General features: G+C 40.3%; 1 protein-coding gene across 1 annotated transcript in view; it reads right to left on the reverse strand.

Annotated features, from left to right (window-relative positions):
* Positions 1–1,558: 1,558 nt before the first annotated feature.
* CD226 (CD226 molecule) overlaps positions 1,559–25,243 on the reverse strand; it is a 38,684-nt gene continuing 14,999 nt past the window's right edge. The window contains exons 3-6 of the mRNA XM_073331718.1: positions 20,500–20,832; positions 6,922–7,033; positions 5,849–5,909; positions 1,559–1,929 (exon numbers count right to left, since the gene is read on the reverse strand). Of these exons, the coding sequence (XP_073187819.1) occupies positions 1,792–1,929; positions 5,849–5,909; positions 6,922–7,033; positions 20,500–20,832 (644 nt within the window). The 3' untranslated portion in view covers positions 1,559–1,791. The remainder of the gene's footprint in view (positions 1,930–5,848; positions 5,910–6,921; positions 7,034–20,499; positions 20,833–25,243) is intronic.

Raw genomic sequence — 25,243 nt, forward strand, 5'->3', positions numbered from 1 at the left:
GAGTACACAGATATTAAAAAAAAAAAAAAAAAGATGTGTTTGACATTGTAAACAATGAAACTCTTCAATGCTAGGTTTGAATGAATTTTTAGTCTTACAACACTTCAATTTAGCTGAAGTGTAGGCTAGCTGCACAATGCTGTGATCCTCTACAGTAGCTTGGGACTCCTATGTCCACATAATGACCAGAAGAATCTAGACCACTGTTTTTTTATCCCCATGAAACCAGCCTTCTGTCAGAAGAGGTTAACTATAATGTGCTTTTAGCTTTCAGGCTGCTGTCAATGCTCTTTTCCTGCCAAACTCAATAGAACTGGTAACTAATGCTTAGGAAGAATGACATTAACTTTTTTCCCCTTTCCAGAAATATTCAAGTTCAGTACCACTTTCACTAATGTTTAAAGAGAAAGGGAGCACCAGGCCAAGCAGATGTGATTAATCAGCCTGACACACAGTATACAGTATGTTGAGGCACTATAGTATGCAGCCATATGTGACTATTAGTCTTCATAATAGCACTCACTTACCTGGATTCCTCCCTCATGTTAAAGTGACTGTCCTGCACACGCCTAGAGACATTCCACTTGTGTAAAGACCATAATTCTCAGGTCTGCCTTCTGGTTTTGTTTCTTTCTATTTTTGTGCATTTTCTTCTGCAGATTCCTGCAGAATATATACACATATATGTATGTGTATGCATACATATCATTTTGTAAGTGTTCTTAATCATGCTTTTTTCTTCTGCTTTGCCTCATTTATTCCTGTATCCTCCTTGTTCTCATTTATTTTTTGTGCAACCAAACCTTATAATAAATTATTATTAAATATAACTTGCCAGTGACAGAGTCTTTGTGTTTTGTTTTCACCTGAGGGCTTGTCGACATTACCAGCTAGATCAACGGGCAGTGATCAATTCAGCAGGGGTTGATTTATCGCGTCTAGTCTAGATGCAATAAATCGAGTGCTCTCCCATCGACTCCGGTACTCCACCAGGGCGAGAGGCACAGGCGGAGTCAATGGGAGAAAGTCAGCCGTCGACTTACCGCAGTGAAGACACTGCGGTAAGTAGATCTAAGTACGTAGACTTCAGCTATGTTCTTCACGTAGCCGAAGTTGTGTAACTTAGATCGATCCCTACCCCAGTGTAGACCAGGCCTGAGTGTGCTGCTGTGCCTCAGGGCCAGATTTCTATCCTTTCCTCAACCATAAGGACCTGAGTAACTGCTTGAACATCTTGTGTGGCCATGAAGAGGGAGGGATGGTGAGTTCCTGTGAACCAGTCTTATTCTGGGCAGGAGAAAACCGGCTGCATGTGAAGTGACAAGATCAAATACAAGTATTATGTTACCAGTGAGCAAAAACAGTTTCATTCTGCTACCACTCTATAAAGCACACAATGTGAGTGCCACTGTAGATGTTAAACACCTGGATCTAGACAGAAAAGAACACATTTTCCCTCTGCTTCACTCATTCAGATAAACTTCCAAGATCAAATTCAGACCTGGTGTAGACAGATGCAGCTCCAGTGCCATTGGAGTACAGCAGCTCTGAATTGGCCCCTTAATTTATTCCCTCCCTCCCTGCCAAAATGATGGCTTAAAATGTAGTTAAAGTCTTGGAAAGTGTAAATTATAGACAAACAAATAATCTCTTGCTGGACTGATAAATCAAAGTCACTTTGCTGATGGAGACTAAAAAAATAAAGGTCAGTCTGGTACAAAGAGAATCCAGCCTACGATCCAGAGCCTGTACTTCGACATTGGTTACTTTATTCAGACATGCGAAAGAAACTCATGCTCTTGTCTTTGGTTTGCGTGAGTAGTCTCTGTAGTTGATATAAATCTCATCCATCTGCCCAGACACTGATTCTACTCCTCTTCTGCTGTCTGGTGTGCCATGAAAGTTGGATCTTCCATAACTGTTACTGGGCTACAAGAACATAAAACCATTAAAAATGTCAACAGTGAACTGCAAATCATTGGTTCATTAGATAGCCACACTTTATTTAATCAAGGGAGATGTTCACAATCGAGCTAAAGCTCAAGAGCCCCTGTTAGTGTTGGGCTCTGAATGCCCTCAGAACAACAATAATAGGAATGTCAAAAAAATGAAGAAAAGCTGCTTGAGCCCAGATCTCATTTACAGCACTGGAAGATACTGCAGTAGTGAAGGTAAGGTGGGAAACAACAGAGATGGGAGGAAGAACCTGGAACAAGTTGGTACTTTTAGTATTCTGAACATTTCAAAAAGTTCCAGAGTTTTCTCAAAACATCTAGGACAGGGCTGTCAAGCGATTAAAAAAAGTAATCATACAGTTAAAAAAAAATTGTACTGTTAAACAATATTAGAATACCATTTCTTTAAATATTTTTGGATGTTTTCCACATTTTCAAATATATTGATTTCAATTTCAACAGTGTACTGTGCTCACTTTATATTTATTTTTTATCAATTTGTGCTCTATAAAAATGAAAAATTGTATTTTTCACTTCACTTAATACAAGTACTATAGTGCAATCTCTTTATCATGAAAGTTGAACTTACAAATGTAGCATTATGCACAAAAAATAACTGCATTCAAAAATAAAACAAATTTCAAACTTTAGAGCTTACAAGTCCACTCAGTCCTACTTTTTGTTCAGCCAAACGCTCAGACATGTTTGTTTACATGTGCAGGAGATAATGCTGCCCTCTTCTTGTTTACACTATCACCAGAAAGAGAGAACTGGCGTTCACATGGCACTTTTGTAGCTGGCATTGCAAGGTATTTATGTTCCAGATATGCTAAAGATTCATGTGTCCCTTCATGCTTCAACCACCATGCCAGAAAAAATTAATCGCAATTAAATCGCAGTTTTACTCACACTGTTAAACAATAGAATACCAACTGAAATGTATTAATTATTTTGAAAGTTTTTCTACATTTTCAAATATATTGATTTCAGTTACAGTACAGAATACAAGGTGTACAGTGCTCACTTTATATTATTTTTGATTACAAATATTTGCATTGTAAAAATGATAAACAAAGAAATAGTATTTTTCAATTCACCTCATACAAGTACAGCAATGCAATCTCTTTGTCGTGAAAGTGCAACTTACAAATGTAGATTTTGTTTGTTAAATAACTGCAGCACTCAAAAACAAAACAAATGTAAAACTTCAGAGCCTACAAGTCCACGCAGTCCTACTTCTTGTTCAGCCAATCACTAAGACAAACAAGTTTCTTTACATTTACGGGAGGTAATGCTGCCCTATTCTTGTTTACAATGTCACCAGAAAGTGAGAACTGGCATTCACATGGCTCTTTTGTAGCTGGCATTGCAAGGTATTTATGTGCCAGTTAAGCTAAACATTGATATGCCCCCTTCATGCTTCGGACACCATTCCAGAGTTCATGCTTCCATCCTGCTGATGCTCATTAAAAAAATAATGCATTAATTAAATTTGTGACTGAGCTCCTTGGGGGAGAATTGTATGCCCCTGCTGTTTTTTAACCCACATTCTGCCATATATTTCATGTTCTAGCAGTCTCGGATGATGACCCAGCACATGTTGTTCATTTTAAGAACACTTTCACTACAGATTTCATAAAATGCAAAGAAGGTACCGATGTGAGATTTCTAAAGATAGCTACAGCACTCGACCCAAGGTTTAAGAATCGAAAGTGCCTTCTAAAATCTGAGAGGGACGAGGTGTGGAGCATGCTTTCAGAAGTCTTAAAAGAGCAATACTCCGATGGGGAAACTACAGAACTCAAACCACCAGAAAAGAAAATCAACCTTCTGCTCATGGCATCTGACTCAGATACTGAAAATGAACATGCATCGGTCCGCACTGCTTTGGATTGTTATCGAGCAGAACCTGTCATCAGCATGGACGCACGTCCTCTGGAACGGTAGTTGAAACATGAAGGGACATATGAATCTTTAGTGCATCTGGCACGTAAATATCTTGGGACTCTGGCTACAACAGTTCCATGCAAATGCCTGTTTTCACTTTCAGGTGACATTGTAAACAAGAAGCGGGCAGCATTATTTCCTGCAAATGTAAACAAACTTGTTTGTCTGAGCAATTGGCTTTACAAGAAGGAGGACTGAGCCCATGCAAGCTCTAAAATTTTAGATTATTTTATTTTTGAATGCAAGATTTTTTTGCAGAGTATTCTACTTTTGTAAATTCAACTTTCATGATAAAGCGATTGCAGTACAGTACTTGTATTAGGTGAATTGAAAAATACTACGTTGTTTTTTTACAGTGCAAATACTTGTAATCAAAAATAAATATAAAGTGAGTATTGTACACTTTGTATTCTGTGTTGTAATTGAAATCAATATATTTGAAAACATAGAGAGCACCCAAAATATTTAAATAAATAGCATTCTATTGTTTAACAGGGCGCTTAATCACGATTAATAATTTCAGCTGGGGCATAGTAGATAGATGAAAACAACTGCAGGACTCGTCCAATCTTAAAACACTTGTGATTCCTCATGCATTAATTGCTTTATGAACTAGGCAGTTCCTAAAGTTGGAACAAGTCCCATTAGGGCTCCTTATCACAGAAAAAGGGAAGATTTCTTAGTGCAGGGATTTCCCTGAGGCCTGTACTCCCATTACAGCCTGCTTCACCCTTCTTCTGGTCAATATAAGACAGAAGGGAGGCAGTGAAGACTACGAGTAAAGATGGAGTTTTAAAGAAATCTCTACCATGCAACTCACAGTGGCTTCATGTACAAGCTGGTGACTGGGAGAAGCAGCGAGAGACTCACACACCCATTAAGAAAGGTTACATAGTGTTCAGGGGGAAAGATGGCAAAGGTGGCCCCAGGAGCCAGGACTGAGGGTCAGTGTAGAGGAAAGGCAGGAGCAGAATTAAGTTGGCACCCTTCCCTCACCTTAGCATTCTTAGGGCTCTATAAAGATTTATATTATATTATATTTTTTATGGAACACAAATGTCTAAAAAAGGTTTAAGTATTAGTGTTTGGGTCCCACCTCTAAAGAACAAAAAAGAGGGAAACCTCTGAAAACTGGGTATCTGCCCTACAAAATTAGAGTAGATGAACTCACATCTCACTCCCAAACACAGCACCTAAGTTCTCCTGTTACACTTCTCCCATGGCAGAAGTCCTGCATACATATGCAATATGTTTAGGTATTACTTTTAAGACAAACTGAAGATGTATCAAATAATAGAATGAACCAATGTTACATTTAGTGTCCAAAATTAAACATGCATGCAGCATATGGAGGAATGATGGGGTTAGCTTTCAAGCCCAAAGGTAAACTATTTGCAAACATATCTACCCTCTTATATCACAGAAGGATCACTGCCAAAACATTCAGCACTTTGATGTCTAATACTATCAGAGTCCTTAGCAAATATTAACTAATCCTTGCAGCACTCCTCTTAAACTAACAATCCATTTTTATTCAAGGAGAAACAGAAATTCAGAAAGGTGTTAAAGCCAAATTGGGAGCTCAAAATCCAGCCCATAAATCCATATTTAGGACAAATACACAGGGCCTGATTTGGAGCGTTGCTGAGCATCTGCAACTCCCATTGACTTGAGAATGGTGGCCTGCATGACGAGCCCATCAACGGGATTAGACCTCAGGAATTCCTGGTGCTTGGATCAGTGCTCAGACCACTACACCATGCTGTCTCTTACAAGTGTGAGCATATTTCAGGGAAACAGTGAAAAAAGCACCAGTAGTAAGAGTAGAATCTAAATTGCGAACTGCAGAAAGTACTGTTTTCATGTTGTCACATTTAAATTACTCAGAAAAGACAGACACACAAAAAGATCCCGCAAAAAGGAAGTAGTTCTTTGGCCAGTCTTACCCGGGTCTGAGTAGAGTACAGGGCTTTCGACAGGGCCTTCATAATCCTTCTCCTTTTCTTTCTGGTGACACACATTCAGCGGGAATGTTACAGTGGAAATGCACATCTACATAGTTTAGCAGATTAATTCTAACAACATAGATCTGTACAATAATTTCAGTACAAAAATAATAACCAAAAAAGGCTTAAAAGGCCATCTAGCATCTTGGGATTTTGTTTCCCAGGGAGAACTAGAAATGAGAGAGATAATGGAGGACTGGGTTTACCTTCTTACTCAAAGCAAAAGAAAGAACAAACTCCAATCAGCCTCTCCTCTGGGTCCCTGGGCAGCTTAGTGTTTCTGTGTCTGAGTTATAGACTGTAACCTCCTTGGGACAGAAATTAACTTTGTCTCATATAGTGCTGAGCACAAAGTTGGGACATAAATAATACATTTAAAAAACCAACCCCATTTCAGGTGAATAATAAGACATATTTGCCAATTAGCTAAAATGACCTTTTTTCTAAAAATGCTTTGTATTGCGGGGGGGGGGGGGGGGCGAGATGTCTCATTATTTTGTTACTGTTGTTTTTGCCAACTTCAACAAAAAACAAAGACATACAATCTAGGTTTAACAACTTTTAGTCATTTGGTAGGGGATGCAGTATACTTGGGGATGGGAGGATTCAAGTGGGAAATAAATTCAGAACTTAATCCCTTACCATGTAATCGCAGAGTGCGCCAGTTGTGGTTTATGCCATGAAAGCATTTCATAAGAGCATGAAGATTAGAACGTGTTGACATTTTTTGAAATTCAAATTTTTAAAAAAATTAGGAAAAACTTGAAACATTAACAATTTTTTCTACCAGCTGTAGCATCAGAATTTTCCAAGTGTTGATATTTCAAATTTTGAATAAAAGGGGTACATTTTTAAAAATTGCTACATTTCCACACCCCATTTTTTAAAACCAATTCTAAAGAGGATGTTAGAGTCTTAGCAGTTATGTCAGTGGAAGGCTATCCAATATGAGGTCTTTGAGACTTTAGAGCTACTCAGGGTCGTTAAGGAATTGGATCTGTTACTCTACTTACTTTTTACGATAAACAAGAGCGATGCTGATGATCAGTATGGTGACCAGTAACAGTAATGAGGCAGCAGCCCCTCCAGCAATGAGCAAAATATGCCAGTGATGATCCAAAGTTTCTAGAAGATGATAATAAAGATCATCAATAGTTTGAAGAGGCAGGTATTCTTCACATTCCACTAAGGTTCAAATCAACAGTTATACAGATAAAAACATATTCAGTGAAAGCTAAAGGGGAAAAGGAGACTGGCCCTCCTGCCTTCCCCTCAGGCTCCAACACCAATTTTTCACTGTTACCTTTGTTTCTGGGGCTCTCAGCAGAGTTTATATAGATATCACAAAAGGTGAGAGACCACAATACATAGATAGGGACTAAACAATGCATCACATAGCTTATTTTTCCCCACTGAGGAAACCAGAGTCTGATATCACAGACAAGATCTCTTCAGGTAGAAATAATAAAAATACTGCATGCTAGTCGTGTAAAAGTTATTGCAGAACCAGATATGGCCTATGATTTTACTCTACAGAGGTTATCCTAAACAAATAGTCCAACAATCTCTCAGTACTCAGCCTCCTGGGCCTCATGACTCAAAACAACCAATAGCTTTGTCATCTCTTCAGAGACCCCCAGAAAAAGGTTGCCACAGTCAACATTACATTGTCAACATTTGTCAACTGATACTACTACACAATCATGCCAGTTATTTCCTGTGCTAACTATAGGGGAAACTGTTTTAACAAGCATTTCCACAAAAATTTGTGCCCTTAACCTATGGTAGATCCCATGTCCTGGGGCTTTTGTTTGAAGAGCTTATTCATCTGTTCTACTATTTAAACAAAGACACTTTCTGAGAACCATAACCAAGGTGAGAAGCACTTAATCAAAATTACATTAGACTTCACTTTCCTTGAAATGTTTAGATTTTATTTCTGAAAATTTTACTGGGCCAGACCCCAGCTGTAGCCAAGGAACACTCAAATGGCCAACTTGAGGGGGGAAAGATGGTTTTACATATGTACTCCCCCAATCCTGAGACCGCCCTGCACACAATCTGTTTATATAGTTCCTGTCATCTGAGCACCACAAATGTTATTATATTCTCACACACCCCTGACAGGTAAGAAGTGATTATCCCAATTTAACCGATGGGAAAATTGAAGCAGGGCAGGGAAGTGACTTGCCCAGGGCCTCCCAAAAACTCTGTGGCAGTGCCAGGACCTGAACCCAAATCTCTTGAGTCTCAGTCCAGTGTCTCAGGCCTACAACCATCCCTTTTCAGCACTGTTTACTACACGCACAGTAGTTATACTGAATATATTTTCTCACACTCTTGATACTGATTTTGATTAAAAGAAGCAGGAAAAAAAAGTATGTTAAACCACAGAACTTCTAATCTGCCTTTGTGCAACCCACCACAATGCCCTGCTTCCTCCTCCTATGAGCAGGTACTAGGAGCACACCCAGATAACACAAGCTGTTAATAGCAGCCTAAGCATTAGCCAGCTGGTTTCACCTCCTATGCTGCAGGGTCCAGTGTGTGAACAGACATACCACCCAGTCCACCCGAGTGGTGGGAGAGATTCTGTTCAGCTATTTGCATAGGGAAAAAAATGCACCCTTATACAGTCTTCTGCTTCTTTTACCTCGGTGCATAGAGGGAGTAGGATCTAGCCAAAAGTAAACAGAATGCAGAAACAAATAACCTTACTGTTTTCAAATTCTGACGTGACACAGAAATGAAAGTAATGAACAATAAGCAAGACATGGGCTGAGAAAGGCAAATATCTGGTTTGTTAAAAATGGGGACTTTTAATCTACTGACTAACTTAGCTGTATTATGCTATATATCAGCAGTTCTCAAACAGTGAGCCAGGAAACCATGGTTGGTCACATAGTGTAGTGTCTCCTCCTGGTTTCCATCTGTTAAAATGTATTAAAGGACAGCTGAAGTGCTTTCCTAATATTCTTTCCATGTAAGCAATTGCTGTAATTGCCACAGAGATACTAATTAACTGAAAATGGGAGGACAGCAGACCACGAGAAAAACTCTCTATTCAGGTCTGGTCCATGTTACTGACGATCTTGAGAACCCTTGCCACACATCATTATTATTTATTACTTGTATTACTAGAGCCTAGATTACTAAACCAGACCGGGTCTACAGACCCTACAGACACAAAGTAAGAGACAATCCCTGCCCCCAAAGAGCTTACAGTTTAAACAGGCAAGAAACAGACTAGTAGGCAGGTGATAGGACAAGGTAACAATAACAGGAGTATGTTTAACCAGCAACTAGCTAAATGCATTGTTTGTATGTGAAACAAGCCAATCAGTAGCAGTCATCACAAATCACTACCTGCTTAACCCATTACCAGATGGCTGTGTTCTGGGGGCATCATAGCAGAGGTGAATCCTTAGGTGGACAAAGAAAGTTAACAGTGGTTATTGGCTACTATGAACAGAGGCCATAACTTGTTCACTAGCTTCTCTTCAATGCTGATGTGCACACAGGAAACTGCAGGGCAAATGCTACCCACAGAAAGACCCCATGTTTTAATTTCAATATTGTTCTAATGGAAAGAAAGAAAACTCAAACTTTATATTGCTGAAGGGACATGGGACATTACAGCATTCTGACGGACTGTTAAGAGCTGAAGATTTTCATATTGTAAGCACATATAAAAACCTGTGGCCTTGTGTTTTGAGCCTGATTGTAGTTGTCATATGCTTATAATGACAAAGGAGAAGAGAAAGACATGTTGTATTTCCTTCCAAGATATTATACAGCATTAGTCAGTCTCTATATCATAAGGATTTTCTGCTTTGGCAATTGCAGAAACAAACAAACAATTGCCCTCTATGGAGCAAGTTCAAACATCTTCACATATTAGCTGCTTTGCTAAAACAGAGCATTTCATTATTATCTGTGCCAGAACATCAGGTGCTAATCCCCTCGCATTTCAGGAAAGGGTACATCTGCATCAAGCTCAATACTTCTGGATTGAATCCTTGTAAGGTAGATTCCAACCAGAAAACTCCCCTCAAAAACAAGGGGAGTTTGGGCTCCAGGGTTATTAGGCTGGGCTGATCTCTGATTTATGACAGTTTGAACATGGTGATTACCAGCTACCGAGTTTAAAGTTGGGTAAGAAAATTCTACAGATTTTGCTTTAGAAGCAAAAATGCCTAGAAGCCCTTTTTTGCCTTCTCAGTTGAAGTGAATTATGCCCTACTGCTGCTTTTGTTTTCATAAATATACCAAACCCTACTGTAACTACTGACCTTTCAGACTTGTCATTTGTCTCTTTAATGCCTGTCTTCTGATTAAAGGAGCTAGGTTAATGGGAGACTATTCATCTGGTCTAAAGACCAGGCGCATTTCCCTTAAGTGTTGGATGAAAAACAGTTTTGTAGTATTGACATTTTCTTCACAGGATTTTGGAAATTTCACGGGTGAAGTCTTTCAACCTTCAACACACTAACTGTTGCTTTGAGAAGGAAACACTGATGGGCTAGACAGTTATAATGCATTGTGACCTAATGAGAGGGGTTTTTATTGCACTGTAAGGAGCTGCTTATAGCTTGTTATACGCCTTGCTGGAATGGTACATACAGTATGCTAACTACACACTGCTGAAACAGCTGATTGTGCAAATGAGAGCGAGAAAGAAAGCAACACATGCATGTTCATGCTTAGGAAAAGGGGCTTTGTTAACTCCTAAAAGTCCTGCAGACACACACAATTCATTTAGGAAACTAAGGTGAGGGAAAAGAGCTAATTCCACTCAGTTCCTGTCTCTTCACTTCTGTCTTCCTTCAATAGCCTTGCCTTCACACACACCACACACATGCCTCTCACTGCCTGCTGTAGAAGGCAAACTCCTAATACCACCTGCCTACATCATACCAGAAGAGCCACTGACTGGACAACGTGCCTCCTGCTTCCCACCCATCTGACATTCCCCAGCAGCCACTTTTGGCTGCATGTTGCTTTTATCCTGTCCCTGAGCTATTGTTGCCACAGTGATTGCCTGAACCTCCCTTCCACCCTTCCCTGTTGCTTTCAGAATGAGGCAGAGGGCTGGATCTAGCAACACCCAAGGAGGCAGAATGAGGCAGGGCAGGGGAAGGGAGGTGTGTTCCTATGTAGGGCAGACAATGTGGGAAGGACTGGCTGTGCTCAAGGGCCCTGATCCAACCCATTGTCTCGTTGGTTTTCCGCTCTCACTGAACCAGCAACCTGAGACCCTTGGAGTCCTGACAGCTTAAAATACCACAGGGATTGCCATTACCCAAAGGGTGGAAATGGTATTATCTTCTCAGGTGGCCAGTAGTCTGGAAAGGGTCTGTCAAGGTTCCTTCCCCACTCTGAACTCTAGGGTACAGATGTGGGGAACCTGCATGAAAACCCCCTAAGCTTATTTTTACCAGCTTAGGTTAAAACTTCCCCAAGGTACAAACTATTTTACCTTTTGTCCCTGGACCTTATTGCTGCCACCACCAAGCATCTAACAAAAATAACAGGGACAGAGCCCACTTGGAAACATCTTCCCCCCCCCAAATCCCCCTAAGCCCTACACCCCCTTTCCTGGGGAAGGCTTGATAAAAATCCTCACCAATTTGCATAGGTGAACACAGACCCAAACCCTTGGATCTTAAGAACAATGAAAAAGCAATCAAGTTCTTAAAAGAGTATTTTAATTAAAGAAAAAGTAAAAGAATCACCTCTGTAAAATCAGGATGGTAAATACCTTACAGGGTAATCAGATTCAAAACATAGAGAATCCCTCTAGGCAAAACCTTAAGTTACAAAAAGACACAAAAACAGGAATATACATTCCATTCAGCACAACTTATTTTATCAGCCATTTAAACAAAACAGAATCTAACGCATCCCTAACTAGATTGCTTATTAACTCTTTACAGGAGTTCTGACCTGCATTCCTGCTCTGGTCCCGGCAAAAGCACCACAGACAGAGAGGACCCTTTGTTTCCCCCCCCCCTCCAGCTTTGAAAGTATCTTGTCTCCTCATTGGTCATTTTGGTCAGGCGCCAGCAAGGTTATCTTAGCTTCTTAACCCTTTACAGGTGAAAGGGTTTTTCCTCTGGCCAGGAGGGATTTAAAGGTGTTTACCCTTCACTTTATATTTATGACAGGGTCCTATGGCTATTGACAGCTAATGGAGCTGGCAGCTTCTTTCAGTCAAATGTAGAGCTGCTGTCTTTAGAAATGATGGTCTCTGACTCAAGTACTAGCAAATGGTAAGTTTCTCAAACACTTTAACCGGTTTCCCTTTACCCACATCTGCACCAAAAACTCATCTGGCAAAAGTAGAAATCTTCAGATCAAATAAAACCTTTAGTAGATTGGATAAGAAAAATCTACAGTTTTGCTTTAGATGTAAAAATAATACCTAGATGCCCTTTTGTCTTTTCTCAGTTGAAGAGAATGGTGTGTGTGTAAAGTATACACACAATTTTGATTTTTTTCTCTAGTCCTAATTCAGCTCAAATCACTTTAATTAGTCACAGTAATTTAATCAGTTTTAGATCATACAGAGTAATTCAGTAAATGCCAAAGTTTAATTAAAGGTTAGAGATTTAAAGGAGATTCCAAAACTAATTCAGTAAATTCACCTGTCATGTTTATAGAATCATAGAATATCAGGGTTGGAAGGGACCTCAGTAGGTCATCTAGTCCAACCCCCTGCTCAAAGCAGGACCAATCCCCAACTAAATCATCCCAGCCAGGGCTTTGTCTGTAAAAAGGCAAACAATGCAATTGGTACTAAAAGAATTTTCTTTTTACAAAGGAAATTATAAAACAGAGACAGGATAGTCAGTGAATGAATGGTCACGTATGTGTTCAGATGGAAAGTACCTATTAGCTGGATGCAGGGTTGTTATACAAAATTTAGATGTTTTGGCCACAGTCAGCAACAAGTGAATGACATTAACTGCAGCTCTTATTAAAAGCAAGTTCAGACTAATGGAGATATTAAAAGGATAACAATTGCCGGTATCTAATTTCATGACATGATCATATTTAGCAAGACATCATGTCAACAGGATTTATAGGAGACAGGGAGATTTAATTAGGGTGACCAGCTGTCCCATTTTTAAAGGGACAGTCCCATATTTAAGCCCTCCCGAAGGTATCCTGACATTCTTAAAAATGGGCAAACTTTCCCATATTTTCTGACTCCTCCCGCCCTCTTCCCATCAGTACTGGTGGGTCCTGCTGCTGGCCAGATCCCCGCTTGCCAGCTGCCTGCCCACCAGCAGTGAGTGGGGGGGGGTCTAGTGGTTGGTGGTGGGTGGGGTGCAAAGCTGGTTTCCGGGCAAAGATGCAGCATGTGGGGCTGGCTGCTCTGCGTGCTGGCTCTTAGCCAGCAGGGCCCCACCCCCAATCCTGTTTCCAGCTGGCACTGGCTGCACGCTGCGAGTGGCAGTGGCTGGTGAGTGTGGGCAGGCACCAGGTGGCGGCTGGTTACGCGTCGCCTCTGCTGCCCACCCATCAGCCCTTTACGTGCTCCCCCTCTCGCTGTCCTCTCCCTGCTTTGCCCCTTCACCCCTCCCATCCCCACTGCTCCTCCATATCCCCAGCAGCGGGTGCGTCCCGCTCCCAGCACTGTGCGGAGAAGCAGCCCCTGTTCGGAGTCCTCAGCTCACCAACAGCCTGGCCAGCAGGCTCCTTCCTTCCCCCGCTGCCTCTGGCTGCACCGGTGCCCCTGGAAAGCCCAAGACCCACCAGTCCGGGGCTCTGGTCAGGAGGAGCCAAGCCCTGCATATGCCAAAGCCCCGCACAGCGCTGGCATGGGGAAGCCTCAGAGCTTAGCAAAGGGGCCGAGGAGTGGGAGGGTGGGGGAGCGATTTCCAGCCTGTTCATGCCCCAACCCTGCAGATTCCACAGGCTGGGGCTTAGCACCCTCTTCACCCGACCCCCCCACCCCACCCTGGGTCCTGCCCCTCGGGAGCAGGGGCTGCTTCGTCCCCTAGGCACCCTCCCCTGCCGAGTCACCTCTGTGGCAGGGTTTGCTGAAACCCCTGCAGTCAGGTTCCCTGGTGCATAATGCATCCTTAGGGCTTAACCCCTTCCTGCCCGTGCTGTAGCCAGAGGCGGTTGGGTTATGTCCGTGGCCAGCAGCAGCCTGGAGGTGTTAGCTGCCTTTTGACACAGTGCAGGCAGGAATGGACAAGCTGCTTCCAGCCACACGGTGGGGGTAGGGGTGTGAAGAGATGAGCTCTGCAAAGACACGGGCCAGGTCATCCCTTTCCGCTGCCCCTTTCTCGTGGCTGGAAGCAGCTCCCATCCCTTCCCTCCCGCACAGTGCCGAAAGGCTGCTGCTGGTTATATTCTGGCGTGAACCCTGGCAGAAATATGAGGGGGACATGTGAACCTATGCCACCCCACCGCACGTTGCCTCAGGAAGATGTGGCGCCAGGTACCGGGAGAGGCGGGTCCATCCCAGGGGCCCAGCCAGGCATGGAGGGTGGAGAGCACTGGGCAGGGAGGGTCGGGTCAGTTGGTCACCACCCGCCCCCGTGTGAGAGAGGTGTACAGGAGTGTGTGTGGGGCACCCCTCTCCAGGTGAACCCTAAAGCCTTAGAGATAAGAAGGTAAATAAAATGAATCCAACTACACAGTATTTCTTAAAAAAAAAAAAAAAAACGGGCTCTGTCAATTTGACCTTAATTTGAACATTTGTACTGCATAGTTCTGATTGATTTAATTCTTTAGCTTAAAATTATTTAGTGTTACAATGACATCTACTGCAAAGATTTGTGAAATTAAACACTAATTCTAACTATTACACCATACAAAAAACTGGCAGCTACTTTTCCAATTTAAAGATACCTTGTGAGCTTTCTAGAATTAAAATAAGGTACTTAACATGAACATCCTGCATTCCCTGTATCCTACAATAGATCCATATCCTAGCAAATGTCCTACAATCCTTTTGAATGGTAGAGGTATAGATTCCATAGCACATTGCTGCTTCAGAAAATAAAACATCTGAGTTGTACTTAGTTTGGACGGTTAGATTTCACACTTTGCAAAACCAATACAAGAGGTTTGACGTCTTTGTGAGACCAATCATCACTGAAACGCAAATGTGCTGCTGCGGTTAAACCAAGTCATCAGGAGACGAGAGGATACACTACACAGGCTACAGCCTGAGACACATGAAACTCGAAAGATGGAAAATTTTACTTCTAATAATATGGAAATCAGTGCAATAATAAACATGCACTCCAATTATACTATTGTGTTTTTTCTTTTGTTTTTTTACAGGCACTTTTCAAAGTTGAACCTCACTTTACTGAATATACCTCCAGCATGGGTAGCTCAAGGTCTCTTAGCCACTCCTTACTTCACCCTTTGTGGTCTTTTAACTATATCCCCTTTTAACTCTCTCAAAAACCAACTTTAAAACAAAATATCTAAATTCAATATAGCAGATGTAACTTGGTTTAATAATAGTGACACGCCGACCTTATATAGGCAACATTTTCAAACTTGTATGCCTACAAGTTCGGCACATAGGGCCAGATGCTCAGCTAGTGTAATTCAGTGCACAACAGATGGACTTCTGGCCCCTAAATCCGTATTTAAGCACCTAAAAAACTTGTCTGGTTTTTAGAAAAAGAGTGAGAGAACCCACAGCTACCCATAACTTTTCTGTCTTCCTTTGTTTAGATTAGAAATAAATTGTTATGCCACCATTTGTAAAGATCTCTCTTGGGATGGGCAGACAGAGAAATAAGAAGCATAAAAGTAGTGAACGTTGCCAGCACTTTAAACCTAGGTGGTTAAAAGATCTGAAACAGCATCTCTGCAAATGACACTTTGCCGACAGAATAATAGACAGCCTTAGATCACTCCACCACAAACTCGAAATTGAACTTTCTGAGGTCTGCTGAACACAGCCAAGATTGCTTGTTTAAAACTAAAATAATGCTATCTATTTAGCCAATATATTCAGCCCTGTGTTCCTATTACTGTCACCCTTCTCTATATTGTATACAGCAATCTAGCTGTCACTTCATGTCTTTAGTCAGACTGTAAGGGTTTAGAGACAGAGAAAGTCTTATCTGATTGTAGAACACCCCATACAATGAGATTCCACATGTTATTGTAACATAAATAAACCAATACATACAAGTAATAAGGATAGACTGGAGAAAAATCAGGAGTATTAAGTGGGCCGCACTCTCATTCCCCTGAGAAAATGTCCAGCTGTAGCATGCTGACTTCTAATGACAAATATTGTATGAGCCCTCCATAGTATATTTTCTTAATTTGCTTGTACTTCTCCTTATTTTGACCAGAAGTGCATGGTGTGATTTCTGATTGCAAAAAGAGATGAAGAAATTCACATTTAGAAAAGGAGAAACTTTTATTCTCCCACAGTATTTTCTCTCTCATAACCTGAGTATATCTGTTTCTATGGCTTCAACTCTGCAAATGACTCCCAAATCTATTTCTCTGCCCCTGTCCAATGCCCCTCTGTCCAGTTTCTCCACTTCCAAAATTGTCAGATATTTTCTTACAATGGCCAACCATCTTCTCACACTAGGTCTCTCCAAAACTGTATTTCTAATATTTCCTTTATATCTAGTTCTGGCTTGCAATATCTGTACAGAACCTCTCAAGGTTTTAATCCACTTCTAGATCAGGAAGAAATGGTAAGGAGTTTGATAGGAGATTGAACCTGGACTATTACTTGGCTCTGCAGCTCCAAATGAAAGTCAGGCCACCATCATAAATGGATATGAAAAGGAAATACATAAAATGGTACATCAAGTAGTCATGCCTAGAAATGAATTGTTTTTCTTGGCTCATTCAAAACAAGTGCTGAACCAGGCCACAGTCACTAAATTTGACCTTGGCTGGACATTTCATTGGTTTCCCCACATCTCACAGAATGTTAACATAGGAATGGCCATACTGGGTCAGACCAATGGCTCATCTAGCCCAGTATCCTGTCTTCCACCAGCAGCTGGTGCCAGTTGCTTCAGAGGGAGAGACAAGCACACGACGATTTATTGAGTGACTCATCTGTCATACAGTCCCAGCATCTGGCAGTCAGAGTCTTAGGGACACCCAGAGCATGGGGTTATGTCCCTGACCATCTTGACTAATAGCCAGTGATGGACCTATCCGCCAGAAACTTGTCCAATTCTTTTTTGAAGTCAGTTATGCTTTTGGCTTTCACAACATGCTATAACAATGAGTTCCACAGGTTGACTATGCATAGTGTGAAGTAGTACTTCCTTACGACTGTTTTAAACCTACCTGCTGCTTGTTAATTTCATTGGGTGACCCCTGGTTCTTGTGCTATGTGAAGGGGTACATAACACTTTCCCATTCACTTTCTCCACACCATTCATGATTTTATAGATTCAGGATTTTGTTGTTGTCTCTTGTCAGTTGTCTCTTTTCTATGCTGAACAGTCCCAGACTTTTTAATCTCTCCTCATCTGGAAGCTGTTCCATACTCTTCATCATTCTTGTTACCCCACTCTGTACTTTTTACAATTCTAATATATCTTTTTTGAGATGGGATAACACACAGTATTCAAGGTGCGGGCATACCATGAATTTACTTAGTGTCATTGTGATATATTCTGTTTCATTATCTATCCCTTTCTTAATGGATCCTAATATTTTTAGCTTTTTTGACTGAGGCTGTACATTGAGCAGATGTTTTCAGAGAACTATTCACAATGACTCCAAGATCTCTTTCTTTAGTGGTAACCGCTAATTTACACCCCATCATTTTACATGTATAGTTGGGATTACCCTGGGATTATGTTGTACACCCCATCATTTTATATGTATAGTTGGGATTACCCTGGGATTATGTTGTACACCCCATCATTTTATATGTATAGTAAGCAGATTACCCTGGGATTATGTTTTCCAATGTGCATTACTACATATAGAAGTGATACCAGTTCTCTCTCCCCCTTCCAGTTAATATTTCTCTCATTCATTCATTGTGCATTATAACACTTTTGAAAAATGTTGAAAACAAACAAAATGATTAGAAACACATTTCAATAAAAAATATTTCCTTTTGTTATTATAAAAGGTGCACAGTTGTGTGTGTAACTGAGAGGGAGAGGGCTTGGCACACTCTGAATTGTATTGCTCTGTAGGCAGTCTTTCAACTTTTTTCCCATCTAACAACAGTTGTTAGAAAGAGAAACCAAATGTACACTGACAATGTCAAAGTTGTCAGGGATTTATAGGATTTCTTTGAAGCTATAGAAGGTTAATAATCTTTAGGTTGGAAGAGGGCGTTTTAACAGGTGGGATAGACTGCTCCTTTTTATTGTTTGGGTTTTTTTTGTTGTTGTTTTGGGCTTTGTGTGTCCTGCTGCACTTGGAGTCAATAGGAATTTTGCTAGACACTTCATCAGGTTCAAGCCTATTTGATTATTATTGTATAAGGTCAACATTTTTAAACTTGGATGCCTAAAACTGTCAAAGTCAAGAGAAATTCAAGATTCAAAAGCTTCTTTCCCTTCCCCCTCTCATTCAACAACAGGTTAGGTGTGCACCACAGTAACATGCCCAGTTTATTTTCCCATGTTTCCACCCCCTCATAACCACCCTTTGGATGAAACCTTCTGAAAGGATTCAGACTCCATGCCATAGGAACTACTTCTGTTAAAGAAAGTCTTCTAGTCCTAGGATGTATGTTGAATATCCAGAACACTCAGTGATGAAAAAGAAAAAAACAGTACTTTTAAAGGTACTTAACAGCATGGACTTAAACATGAATGGAAGGAGTCGAATTCGGAAGGCACAAGAGGAGTTATCCTTTCAAAACAACCTAAAATGAGTCTTAGCTCCTTCAAAGCATATTTAAAGTAGAAATCAAAACTGTAGCGGGATTATTTAGAATGGACCATCAAAGGAGCTCTCCGGTATCAGGATGAATGGAAAATGCAATAAAATGTGAGTTAGTTCACATATACACAGGAAAATATCAAATTTTTCGCAATGGTTAGATTTCTGGTTAGGAAGACGGAGACTGTTACAAGCAATCAGTGAAAAATGTTTCCATATTCTCACATGTACTGTCTTTAATTTCACGTACATCATAGTTAACACTTTGCACTGTGTTCTCTCCTGGCTGTAAATTCAGTGGATAGGTTTCTAAGCATGAAAAAGACTATATGAATATCGACTAGCTCTTAAAAGAAAACCAAAAAAAGAAATTCCTATTTTGAATTTTTACTCTGCATGTGGTATCTACATTATATAGTTCTGAGACAAGGTAGTGAGATCCCAATCCATAGCCTTTAGTGATGCAAAACACTGTCAGCTGGATAGCTCTGTGCATTGATAATGGAACATGGAGCATTTCCTATCAGATTGCCAGTGAGAAGCCAGGCCTGGTTGCTATCACACAACAATTCTTCAATGGTCTAGAAGAAATTATTTTTGTGGTCTTCATCTTATTTACTAGTGTGGTGGTGGCCATATCCCTATATCATCAGCACAATTAGTAGAGAAGCTAGGGCAGTGGTGGGCAACACGTCCCTGCGGCCCGCTGCTTCCTGAAGCTCCTGTTGGTCAGGAATGGCACACTGTGGCCACTGGGAGCTGCAGGGGGCCATGCCTGCGGATGGTCAACATCAGCAAAATGTCTTGTGGCCTGCAATCAGATTACCCTGATGGGCTGCATGTGACCCACAGACTGCAGGTTGCCCACCACTGAGCTGGGGTGGCCAAGCTATCTTTTCACCTGGGCAATGTGGGGGAATTTGCACTGATTTGGTGTATGCTTAGACTATTCCAAGGATAATGAGTGGACTTCAGCAAGTGTAGCTGTCAGTTTGGCATGTTTCACAAGCATTACATTAGAAGTTTACAATACGGATGGGATGAATACTCTATTCATATCCAAAACAACAAATATATATAAATAAACAAGTACCTAACCTGCATATTGTAGCAGCCATGTTTGATATACTGCAGCTCCAGACAAACTGCACTCTTGAGCTTCCCAGATATTTACAACTCAGAGTGCATCACACTTCTGGAACCCAGCATAATGCAATCCAGGGAATAGGTGCTGGAATTAGGTGCTGCACCCCTTGTCTTGAAGTAGTTTCCATCATATACAGGGTTGACAGTTTGGTTCAATGGCACTCAGCACCCCCACTATAAAAACTGTTCCAGCACCCATGCCCCAGGGCACAAACACTGGAAAATTCCCAAGGTGCAGCTTGAATGGAGCTGGAGACTCCCCTTCCCTGCCTTATGCAGCTCTCTCCCACTACTCTCCCCTGTTCCAAACCACCCCTCTCACCTTCTCTCTCACTCCCACACAGTCACTCGTTTCCCTGAGACAGCTGTAAAAGAGACCAGCCAGGTTCAAAGTCAGCCCAGCCTTGTGAAAGCCATCGTAACCACCACGTTCTGCTATTCATGACACACTGCTAGTTTGAATGTGACATCAGAGAAGCCCACTTAGCGGTTACAAGTATTTGTGCATGAGGGGGGAAACGTAAGTAGTTCAAAGAGTTCCCATCTGTGAAACCATCTGCCCCTTCACTTACCGCTAGTGACAGTCAAGCTCATCACATGGGTTTTGTTTCCACCGTAACGACAGCGGTAAATTCCAGAGTCAGAAGCTGTAACATTTTGAATGACAAGAATGTCTCTCTCCTGAGTAGCACAGTCTATCATTGCACGCTCCTGGTAATCTGAACCATAGGTTTTCCCTTCTGACAAGTTACACAGGCCTATGGTATCCATCCGATCTGCTTTAATCCTTTCCCACATCACTTGCTGCACCGAATTTCCAACACTGTAAGGACATCTAAGCGTCACATTTCCCCCTGATTCAGTAATCGTGTGGTTGGTTGGCAGCACAGGTACCTCAAAAGAATCTGTTAAAAGGAAAGCAAAAAAAGCATTTATAATGGATACAGGTTACATTTAAGAGCAACAATCTATTCCAAGAAATACTGTTGTCTATATGCTAATACTACATGTTAATACTAATTAAATTGGCTTAGAACAGAAGGATGTTTGAAGACCTCTGGTAATTTTAAAATACTTAAAGGTAACACATTATATATATATATATACACACACACACATGTGCACACACTATATTATAACACCTCCATAATGCAGGATGTGAAGACATTTTCAAGTTTATTTTTAATGCATTACCCATTTACCCACATTGTTGAATAAATCCCCAGCCACAACAAAATTATAGTAACAATCAAGTTAAGATTCAGATGGCACTTTCCTTCTAAAAGTCTGTTTTTCAGTCACATTAATTTTTATTTTTCAGATTAATAAAAACCTGCCTGTTGTGACCTTTCAGCACATGTACTAAAAAGTCAACCCCCTATATAGTTCCAAATCTACATTTATCAGTTAGATTACATAAGGTACCAGTTAATGAACTGAAGTTCTCCCAACCACAGCCCCAGAGCACCTCAAACAATCTCATACCGCCCACTGAGGAAAAACTTGCATGATAGCTAAACATTTGACTGTCCTGTGAAAGGTCAGTAACTCCCCAAATGAATTATTTTAGTTACCATCAGCTCAAGAAACTGACTTCTCAGTTGCACAAATTTCTTAAAAGAAATTCTTTTTAAAAATCCTCTTGCTGAAGTTTCTTAGCCCAGTAGTTGTTTTTGGAGTGAAATAGTTAGCTGGTTATAAATAAACAAAGCAAGAAAAAAAGTTCCTCTTCTTTAGAACAACTTTAAACAATCTTGGCATTCAGAGGACTCAATAACAGTTTGGTTTCTAACATTGATTTTTGGATGTATGTAACTCCTAAATGACAATAGGTATTTTTGTCTTGTTTGGAGACATTTGGTGCTGAAAGAGGTTGGAAATCAAGTTAGTGTAAAAGGAGCAGTCCAAGGTGCTCAGTGCACTCAACTTCCACTGGTGGTAAGGACTGAAGCGTTGGATCCCATATTACCTTTGTTCACTTCAGAAACTTGTCTCAAGATACGTTTCTCAAGCTTCTGCATGCGCTTGATACCATTAACATACATATGCGGGAGAGTGATGTAAAACAAAATAATACAAAATCACATTAAGTAGATTAAAAACTGGCTAACTGACAGGTCTCATAATGTTATTGTAAATGGGCAATTTACCCTGTACCTCAAAGTAGCACCCTCTAACCACCAGATTCATCATTCGTATATGGTTGTGATATTTCATACAAAGCATGCCCCGTACATGGTAAATAATGAAGAGAACAGGTCACTGTTAGAGAACAATCTAAATTGCTTGATACACAGAGCACAAACAAACAATATGCATTTCATTATGACCTAATGCAAATACATAAATCTAGGAACAAAGAATGGAGGCCCAACTTACAGGCTGAGGGACTCTATCCTGGGAAGATGTGATTCCGAAAAGCTGGGGGAAGGCGGGGGGGTCATGGTCAATATGCAACTCAACAGGAGCATCTAGTTCAATGATATGGTCAAAGGATTAATGTGATCCTTGGATGCACAAATATAGGAATATCAAGCAGGAGGAGAGCGGTTATATTGCCTATACATTTGACATAGTTGCAACCACTACTGGAATTACTGTCTCCAGTTCTGGTGTCTACACTTCAAGAAGGATGTTGAAAAACTGGAGACGGTTCAGAGAAAAGCACAAGAATGATTAAACAATTGGAAAATATGCCATATAGCCAAAAACTCAAAAAGCTCAATTTATGTAGCTTATCAAAAAGAAGATACAGGGGGTGACTTTTTTAGAGTTTATACAAGTACCTTCATGGGGAATAGAAATGTGATGAATAGAACTCTAATGGGAAAGGGTATAACAAAATCCAATGGCTGGCAGCTGAAGCTTGACAAATTCATCCTGTAAGGTGCAAATTTTTAACAAGAAGGGTAATTAACCTTTGAAACAACTTGCCAAGATCAACAAGATTAGATGTTTTTCTAAGAGACATGATATGGTTCAAATTAATTCAGAATTAATTCAGAGAAGTCTTCCTGGCCTGCAGTATGCTTAGTCAGACTAGATGATCCCTTCTGGTCTTTACATCTATGACTTTATGAAAAGTGCTATTTCTTCATATTATATTAGTGGCCCAATAATATGCAACAGTTACCAGCAGTATACTGTTTTATAATAAAAGATCCTATTACAATACACACAGGAAGAATAGAGTTAAGGTGGCTATGGACCTTAGACCTATAATTTTCAGACTTGTATGCACTTAAATATTTGATATTGTGCACTTCAGACTTGATATTACATTAACTTGGTTATTTTTGATATAATAAATATTAGGGTAGGAAGAAAATGAAAATAATAGCCAAACATATTTTTAAAAAACAAAACAAATAAGGATAGCACTGAAATTCCTTGCCAATATGTAGCTGTTTGAGCATTTCATCATAAGCATTACCAACAGGGAAGAAGTCACATTCTATTTTAAAATGATAATCTTTACTTTTCTCTCTCTCGCATTTATACATAGGGCAACATACTGTAGAATAAAACCTATCTGCAGTCATTTAAACCTGTGAAAGTGGGTGTAAAACGCTGCCATTCTGACACGGTAGTATTTTACACATACTGTGTATAGGTGATCCCAGAAGGTGCACGGTAGTGGAGAATCAGGCCTACATATTTCTAATTAAACGCTCCCAATACATGGATCAAAAATACTGCACATTTGGAGCTTTTGTTTTATTTAATTAGCTCTCTTTATCTTGACACGGGTATTAGCTCAGTACTTTCCTCCTCCTCCTCCATGTAACAACTTTCTTTTTTAGCACATCTCACTATATACTTACTTCTTGCTTTGTGTGGGATGAGTGTGCTAGACTCTCTGAATAAGTTTTTCCCTGCTAATGCTGGAACTAATTCAGGTCACAGTCAGAGCTATCTTCTAGTCTCCTCATATCTTGCAGCCATGGACCCTTCTCCATGGTTTGAGGCCACTAGAAATGTGAAAGAAAATCTTTATGTTTGTCTCTTGAAAGTCTCTAGCCATTTTTCTTGCTATGGTAGCCTTGAAAATGTAAATAGATATAAACCAATGTAATTTAATTGCTAGGGTTTAAGAGGACGAACAGCTAAGCTCAAATTCTGCAACAGGAAGTTGGCTGGCATGAGGGATTCCAGTATCTATTCTCAACATCCTGTAACAAAAAGTTCCAGGTGTAGGGTTGAAAGGGCTTTTTGTTTTGAATTGAAAAAGTTAATTTATAGTTTAAGAAAGTTTTAAAAATCAAAATGAAATGGTTCAAAATTATCTAAACAAAAATTTTTTTGATCTGATCTAAAAAAAAAATCAGATTTTCAGCTTCTGAAAATTTTCAGTATTCCTACTTTTTGTTCTGATCAGACATGGGGAAGTTTTTAAAAATTTTGAAAATTCTTGCAGGATGAGAGAACTGTTTCCTGCACAGCTCTAGTATTTTTCTCATTCTTTGGACAACCCCACCTAATTTTGGTTTCTTCACTGGCAAATGGTTCAGACATCAGGCTCTCCCCCTCCCAGCTAGTTTTTCATTCATTTTTAAAGTCAGTATATATGACTTTATTACTGATTATCACAAGTTGCACTAGTTCAAGATTTACAGTCTTGTAAACCTTATATTCATTCTTGAGTTTAACTTTATTGTATAAACTTCACACAACTCTTTTTTTAAATTTTTGATATAGAAAGACAATTACAGTAACCTTAAACATCGATCCTGCCAACATGAGATAGACATAGCTCAGTGAACTGAAAGAAAATGCATAATGATAACATATGTATTCTTGTGGCTTTGCACATTGCTTTGTCTATTTTGACCAGTTTATTTTTGGATACATTTAGATTTTGCTTTGCATGGTGCTGGAAAATTTCACAACTGATTAGAGAAACAATGGGATCCAATAGATAGCTCTCTTGAGTCTCTTCTAGTACCCTGAAATCTGTTCCCAGATTGGTCTCATTTTAATTCTTTGCAGAATGAGGATAATGACACTTAGCCTTTGCAAAGTGCTTTGAGATCCTGTGATGAAAACTTAATTATTACTATTGCTTGTTCATACATATACACTCAGGCAGGGTGATGCAGGCTGATGCTTGGCAGGCGCACATTCTGCCTAGCAACAGGCAATCTAAGTCAAGCCGTGAGTGCACACGGTTGCTGTGGGGAGCACTCCACCTGAGTTCATCACTAACAGTCAATATCAGTGTGCTTACACTGCCAATGGGTAGGGATCAGGGGCACCTTCACAAATTACTTTTGCATATTTTTCACATCCCTGTAGGTAACAACAATTTTGCAGCTA

Source organism: Lepidochelys kempii, chromosome 2, assembly GCF_965140285.1.
Source record: "Lepidochelys kempii isolate rLepKem1 chromosome 2, rLepKem1.hap1, whole genome shotgun sequence".
NCBI lineage: Eukaryota > Metazoa > Chordata > Testudines > Cheloniidae > Lepidochelys > Lepidochelys kempii.